Source organism: Piliocolobus tephrosceles, unplaced genomic scaffold (genome assembly GCF_002776525.5).
Source record: "Piliocolobus tephrosceles isolate RC106 unplaced genomic scaffold, ASM277652v3 unscaffolded_20614, whole genome shotgun sequence".
In the NCBI taxonomy this organism is placed as follows: domain Eukaryota; kingdom Metazoa; phylum Chordata; class Mammalia; order Primates; family Cercopithecidae; genus Piliocolobus; species Piliocolobus tephrosceles.
In genome coordinates, this window is record NW_022302771.1 from 1,662 (window position 1) to 9,762 (window position 8,101).

Here is an 8,101-nt window from a genome sequence, read left to right on the forward strand (position 1 = left end):
TCTTTTATGCCTCCTTGTAGGAACTTGGAGGGCGCTAGGGTCTCCAGTGTTTAAAGGGGGATAAATAAGGTTTGGCCGAATCTTCCCTGCCTTATACCATGTCTACAGGGCTAGGCTGAAGAACTTATTTCTTCAGCTTCAGGGGACCGTTTTATGTGCATATGGATGGATGAAGCAGGTTGTGACTGAAAATCAGTAACTCTTGGTCCCTGAGCCCTGGGTCTAGTTTCCCTTTCTTCCCATAGTTGGATTTTGTGCATTGGTTATCTCTGGCTGATGAGATTATGAGTGATTCTCCCCCCACTTTTATACACAGTTTGGAGTTTGAGAATCAGAAGACTCGCTTGGGCATTCAGTTGGATTTTGAAAAGAACCAACTGAAGGAGGACCAGGATAAAGTACACATGTGGGAGCAGACAGTGAAAAAAGATGAAAATGAGATAGAAAAGCTCAAAAAGGTAAGGAAGGAAAGAATTGAAAGACAGACTAACAACTGGGAGGAAAAATGGGAAGAAATATGACAGAAAGATAACGTCCACAACTTAGAAATTTCTCATCTAAACCAATAAGAAAAATACCAAGACCTAAACGGGAAAAATGGATAAGTGTCACAGACAGTTCAAGAAGACTTTCAAATAGTCCCTAAACACATACAAATAATTTAGTCTTACTAAAGAAATGCAAATTAAAGCAACAGTCAGATGCAATGTATTTTCTAGTATATCACAGAAAATGTAAAAACAAAGGACACAATGCTTAAATACCAGCCATGGTATAGGAGACCAGTATTCTTTTTTTTTTTTTGAGATGGGGTCTTGCTCTGTTGCCCAGGCTGGAGTGCAGTCACACCATCTCAGCTACTGCAACCTCTGCCTCCTGGGTTCAACCGATTCTCTTGCCTCAGCCTCCCGAGCATTTGGGACTACAGGTGCATGCCACCAAGCCCAGTTAATTTTTGTATTTTTAGTAGAGATGGGGTTTCACCATATTGGCCAGGCTGGTCTCGAACTCCTGACCTCGTGATCCACCCGCCTCAGCCTCTCAAAGTGCTGAGATTACAAGCATGAGCCACCGTGCCTGGCCAGGAGACCAGCATTCTTAACGTAATGTGGCACCATCCTTCAAGAAGCTTCACAATGCATTTATACCCTGTAACTCAGTAATACCTGAGGAGATCATCCAAAATGCTGGCAAGGCTTTATGCGAACACTTTGATGTTTTTAACAAGCATTATTTATAGTTCCAAATTGGAAACTTCTCAGTGCCCCTTGGAAAGTGGGAATTTAGCAAATCATGCAACATTTGTAAAATTATTTATGTAGTGTCTTCAAACTTTAGTAATACACAGACCCTTTTTAAAGGAAAAGTAGTCCCTAAGATTGCCATTGTTGCCTTAAATCCGTGATGTCACTTACGTATATACAAATATATATACTTGGAACACTTAACCAAATGCTAAGACTAAGTTAAAAATTAAATACTAGCAAAATGAGCAAAATTTAGATTGACCATGTAAATTCAGTGCAACAAATGATGATGTTTTGCTGAAACCTATTCACTTCACAGTGTGACTGTGCTACTGACTGCTACAGCTCAGTTCTTTTGAGCTTAGCATGCCTGTGCCACCATGTATTGTGTGATGACTCAATTTTCTCACACTCTTTCTCTTTAAACTACTATGAAGCCTTTGTTCCTTACATCATTCCCTCCTCAGGTGATTTGGCCTTCACTTGGTTTGAACTTACTGTTTGACTTTCATCTGCCTATGTTTGTTGCTTGTTTGTGTGTTTTCTTCATTAACCCCTGATGATTAAAGTAGTTCTCTTTGGTGTCTGAAATTTTTTTTTTTTTTTTTTTTTGAGACGCAGTTTCGATCTTGTTGCCTAGGCTGGAGTGCAATAGCATTCGGCTCACTGCAACCTCTGCCTTCCGGGTTCAAGCGATACTCCTGCCTCTGCCTCCCGAGTAGCTGGGATTACAGGCGCCCACCACCACGCCCAGCTAATTTTTTGTATTTTTAGTAGAGATGGGGTTTCACGATGTTCACCAGGCTGGTCCCGAACTCCTGGCCTCAAGTGATCCACTCGCCTCAGCCTCCCAAAGTGCTGGGATTACAGGTGTGAGCCACCGCGCCCAACCTGGTGTCTGAAATCTTAAATGCACTTGTAGCTTGGGCAGTAAAATCCTGAGGCAAGACAAGTTAGATACCTAGATGATTTGGGATATTACATATATGCAATTTTTTTACTTTTTATTTTGAAATAATTTTCAACTTTGCAAAAAATTGCAAGGAATGGTACAAACAACTCCTATCTACCCATCACCAAGATTCATCAGTCATCAACATGTTGCCACATTATCTTTCGCATTCTCTTGCTCTCTATATATGCTTATTATTTTTTATGAGCCATTTGGGAGTAAGTTGCAGATATATCCCCTTTATGTGATTATTATTATTATTATTTTTTTTTTTTTTTGAGATGGAGTCTCGCTCTGCTGCCCAGGCTGGAGTGCTTTGATGCTTTGATGCTTTGATCCCAATGCTGGATCTCAGCTCACTGCAAGCTCCGCCTCCCGGGTTTACGCCGTTCTCCTGCCTCAGCCTCCCGAGTTGCTGGGACTACAGGCGCCCGCCACCTCACCCGGCTAATTTTTTGTATTTTTTTTAGTAGAGACGGGGTTTACCGTGTTAGCCAGGATGGTCTCGATCTCCTGACCTCATGATCCGCCCGTCTCGGTCTCCCAGACTGCTGGGATTACATTCTTTAGCTACTGCGCCCAGCCTATTATTTTTTTTTTGAGACAGGGTCTCACCCTGTCGTCCAGTTTGGTGTGCAGTGGCACGATCTCAGCTCACTGCAACCTCCGCCTCCCAGGCTCAAGTGATCCTCCCACCTCAGCCTCTCAAGTAGCTGGGACCACAGGCGTGCACTACCACACCCAGCTAATTTTTGTATTTTTTGTAGAGACGGGGTTTTGCCTTGTTGTTCAGGCTGGTCTCGAACTCCTGGGCTCAAGCAGTCTGCCTACCTTGGCTTCCCAAAGTGCTGGAATCACAAGTGTAAGCCACTCCACCAGGCCCCCTTTATGTGACTTAAGATCAAAATGAAAACAAAAATTTTCCTTTTTAAAAATCAGAACATTATACATAAGGCTACGATCCCCTTTGGCTGATCCTAGTCCCCTTCCTCTTGCCAGAGGTGATTCTTCCAGACCCTTTAAGGATTTACTTAAATACTTGTATATTTACGTATGTGTATTCATAGAAAATGCACAGTATTGTTTGGGTTTTTTTTTAAAAAAAAAAAAAAAACATGTTACTATACTGCACATGACAAAGTTTTGATGTAGAAAAAAATGCTCAAATATAACATTTAGTCAGAATACAGAGTTTTAATTACAATCCAGTCCCAACTATGTAAAGCTGTCTGTAAATAATGCTGAGAGAAAATGTGTTAGAATGTTAATTGATTATCTAACTGATGAGATTGTGAGTGATTCCCCCCTTTATACTTTCTCTATACTTTTAACTTTTGTACATACACTAGATCACTTGTAAAATTGGGATGTGTGGGAGAGGACAACCAAATTTTAAAAAGATAGGAGGCTGAGGGGTCATGGGGGTGTGAAAGCAAAGCTCATTGACGAGTGACTCCAATAAACTGCCTAGTAGGGAGGGTGGGAGCAGGAGAATATCCCAGGGTAAGATGGGGAAAGTCTTCACCTATTGTCCTGTTCCCACTGCTGGGACCAGGAGGAACAAAGACACATGAAGATCATAGATGAGACCATGGCTCAGCTACAAGACCTGAAGAATCAGCATCTGGCCAAGAAGTCGGAAGTGAATGACAAGAATCACGAGATGGAGGAGATTCGTAAGAAACTGGGGGGCGCCAACAAGTGAGTGGGTTCAGGCCTGGGGTGGGAGGACATAGATACAGCAGGCAGCCTGCCAGATTTGGGTCTCACCTAGCCCCTGGACCTTTTTTAGGGAAATGACCCATTTACAGAAGGAGGTGACAGCCATTGAGACTAAGCTTGAACAGAAGCGCAGTGACCGTCACAACTTGCTACAGGCCTGTAAGATGCAGGACATTAAGTTGCCACTGTCAAAAGGCACCATGGATGATATTAGTCAGGAAGAGGTGAGTATTGTGGCTGTTGGTGGGAGTGGGCTATGAACATCATTAACCAGGGATGGGGAGTGAAAGTGATCAGGAAGGGCAATGACAGAGAGAAACATGGTGGGCAGATGGTGAAGGGACATGAAAAGGGATGCAGGAGAGATGAGGCGAGGTGCAGTGGTGAATGCAGGTGAGGCGAAAGGTAATAATAATAGCTTTGGTGTGAGAGAGAAGTTGAATTGGGAGTAGAACTGCAAGCCAGTGAGTGGGTGGTGAAAGAGTTGAGCCAGGAAAGAATGAAGTAATTCATTAACCTTAGGGACCTGAGCTATATTAGCTCCAGCAGGTGACATAAATTGGTAGGAGTGGAAATTGAGGGACATTAGCCAAGAGCAAAGGAAGACAGAAAGCTGGGGGACCCGAGGATGATAGCTTAGCTGCAGTGAGCGAGATTGGCCAGGAGAGGGTTGGGTAAGGAACATCAGCAATGCAGAGGTGAGGAAGTTTAGTTACAGGAAAACCAGAGATACTAGCAAAAGAGGAGCAGTGGAAGCAAAGATTTGTAGCAAGGGGATGGGAAATGTTAACTGAGAGGGGGTTTGCATATATTAATATCTTGTCTTAGACCTAGTCATATATCTCAGTCCCATGTGTCTTTCTCCCTCCTCACTTTCCAAATGGCATTTCAGTTTAATTCGGTAAAATATTTTGAATACCAGAAATGTTCTGGGCATCATGGTAGCATGTGACATAATTACCCCAATCCTAACCACAGGCCTGCCAGATAGGCATTATCCCCACATTACAGGTGAAGAAACTGAGGATCTGAGAATGTGACTTGCCCAAAATCACAATGTTAGTAAGTGGTAGACCTCAATTTTTTTTTTCTTTTTGAGACGGAGTCTTGCTTTGTCGCCAGGCTAAAGTGCAGTGGCATGATCTTGGCTCACTGCAGCCTCTGCCTCCCAGGTTCAGGTGATTCTTGTGCCTCAGTCTCCCACGTAGCTGGGATTACAGGCATGCACCACCACTCCTGGCTAATTTTTGTATTTTTAGTACAGACAGGGTTTCACCATGTTGGCCAGGCTGGTCTCAAACTCCTGACCTCAAGCGATTCACCTGCCTTGGCCTCCCAAAGTGCTGAGATTATAGGTGCAACCCACTGCACCTGGCCATAGAGCTCTATTTTGAACTTGAGTCATTCTGCCTGCAAAGCCTCTGTTCCTTCTGCCATGGTGCTTTGCTTTCTCAAAGATGGAAGGCTGCAAAGGAGCTCCCTATAGAGGTGCCCTCTCATGGCCAGTCTGCTCCACTTGACTCTCCATTGCCATTGCAGGGTAGCTCCCAGGGGGAGGACTCAGTGAGTGGTTCACAGAGAATTTCCAGTATCTACGCACGAGAGGCCCTCATTGAGATTGACTACGGTGATCTGTGTGAGGATCTGAAGGTGAGGATCAGCCACAGGGGTATGTGGAGGTGGGAGTTGGGTGGGAGTGGGACCATCTTCCTAGCTGTCCAGAGAGGGAGTTAGCCCATCGGGGAAAGCTGGCAAGGGAGGGAGTATTGAGTTGTGAGGCAGGATCTCCCCCTCATATACACACAGACATATGCACATTCCCTACCCCACACCCCGAGTTGCTCCTGCCCTTTCCTGCTATCAGTCTTCCCCTTATATGTGTGTATATAACTAAGCTAAGCCTAGGTACACACAGAGAAGAGACTTCAGTACAGTGAACAGATTGACCTTAGGTGTTCCTTAGGGCTCTTTCCTCCTCACTTGGCATTCTTTCATCCTGGGTATCACTTCACTTCCATGGCTTCCACTGCAATCTCTATGCTAGGTCCCACAGGTACCTCAAACCCTAGCCTTCCTCCCCATATTTACCCATCTCCTCAGTCCCACTCACATGCTCAGCCAGAAATCTGAGCCTCATCCTTGACTTCTCCCTCTTTCACTTTACATAATCAATTAATTACCAAGCCCTGTGGATTCTGCTTCTTAAATATCTTTCTTTCTTTCTTTCTTTCTTTTTTTTTTTTTTTTGAGACGGAGTTTTGCTCTTGTTGCCCAGGCTGGAGTGCAGTGGTGTGATCTCGGCTTACTGCTACAACTTCTGCCTCCCAAGTTCAAGCGATTCTCCTGCCTCAGCCTCCCGAGTAGCCCAGATTACAGGCACCTGCCACCATGCCCAGCTAATTTTTAGTAGAGACGGGGTTTTACCATGTTGGTCAGGCTGGTCTTGAACTCCTGACCTCAGGTGATCTGCCCACCTTGGCCTCCCAAAGTGCTGAGATTACAGGTGTGAGCCAGTGTGCCCGGCCCTAAATATCTATTGAATTCTGGTTTTTGTTTCCAGTGTCTCTAATGCAGGCCACTTTCATCTCATATAGCCAACTACAGGAGCCTCCTAAATAGTTTATGATGTGTTTCAATCATCATTATATTCAGGAGGATTTGACTTTTTTAACTTACGGAAAATTTCAAGCATATGGAAGTAAAGAGAATGATAATAATGAACCTCAGGCACTCAGCTTCAGCAGTTAAGCAATCTTGTTTTTTATACCCCCCATTGGAGTATTTTAAAGAAAACTCTAAACATTACTCCATTCATAATTACCCCAGCATGTATCTCTAGAATATGAGAACTTTTAAGAAAAACAACCACAACATTATACCTGAAAATATTTAACAATAACTCCACAATATCGTCTAATCAGTAAATGTTTAGATTTCCATGAAAGTCCCATAACTTTTTTTTTTTTTTTTTTGCAGTTTATTTGTTTAGATCAATAATCCAGTAAGGTCCCTATGTTAAAATTGGTCTCTGCTAGTCTATAACATTTTCTTCTTCGTTTTTATTTTATTTTTTTCCTTCCTGTTTATCTGTGGAAGGAACTGGGTCATTGGTAGTATAGAATTGTCTGCATTCTGGATTTGGCTGATTATGTCCTCGTGATGTTACTGAACATGTTTTTCCATTCCTTGTATTTCTTATAAACTGGTAGGTAAATCTAGGGTTTGATTGGATTCAGGTTCTTTTTTTGGCAAGAATATATCATAGGTGGTACTATGTACTAGTGAACTTCCTTTTGCATCACATCAGTAGACACCTGATGTCGGTTCTCACTTTCTTTGAATGTTAAAATTGACCAGTGTTCAACATTAGCTATGGTATTCTTGCCAAAAAACAAACGTGGATCTGATCAAGCTTCCGTATCCACTAACTATCAGAAACACTGGTGCCAGAGGAATATTAAAAAAGCACATGAGGGATGGGCATGGTGGCTCACGCCTGTAATCCCAGCACTTTGGGAGGCCAAGGGACGTGGATCACCTGAGGTCAGGAGTTTGAGACTAGCCTGGCCAACATGGTGAAACCCCATCTCTACTAAAAATACAAAAATTAGCCAGGCATGATGGTGCACACCTGTAATCCCAGCTACTTGGGAGGCTGAGGCAGAATTGCCTGAACCCTGGAGGAGGAGGTTGCAGTGAGCTGAGATTGTGCCATTGCACTCCAACCTGGGTGACAAGAGCGAAACTCCGTCTCAAAAAAAAATGCACAGGGATGTGGTTAGCCAAATCCAGATTGGGAAAATCTTTTTTTTTTTTTTTTGAGACAGTCTTGCCCTGTCACTCAGGCTGGAGTGCAGTGGCGTGGTCTCGGCTCACTGCAAGCTCCACCTCCCGGGTTCGCGTGTTTCTCCTGCCTCAGCCTCCCCGAGTAGCTGGGACTACAGGCGCCCACCACCACACCCGGCTAATTTTTGTTGTATTTTTAGTAGAGATGGGGTTTCACTGTGTTAGTCAGGATGGTCTCGATCTCCTGACCTCATGATCCGCCCGCCTTGGCCTCCCAAAGTGCTGGGATTACAGGCGTGAGCCACCACGTCCGGCCTGAGACTGGGAAATTCTAAAGGACAGAAGACCTGATGTCTTTTGTAAATAAATGGGGAGAATAAAATAGGGGGGAGCT

The 8,101-nt window shown here is 43.9% G+C and overlaps 1 protein-coding gene across 1 annotated transcript; it reads left to right on the top strand.

The window, feature by feature from the left end:
- Positions 1 to 245: 245 nt before the first annotated feature.
- Positions 246 to 5,590, top strand: LOC111534159 (structural maintenance of chromosomes protein 1A-like; the record flags this gene model as incomplete). The annotated part of the gene is made up of 4 exons (XM_023200796.1): positions 246 to 458; positions 3,755 to 3,900; positions 3,992 to 4,145; positions 5,461 to 5,590. Coding segments are annotated over 4 exons (643 nt in total), but the record flags the coding sequence as incomplete, so codon positions are not given.
- Between the last annotated feature and the right edge of the window lie 2,511 nt (positions 5,591 to 8,101).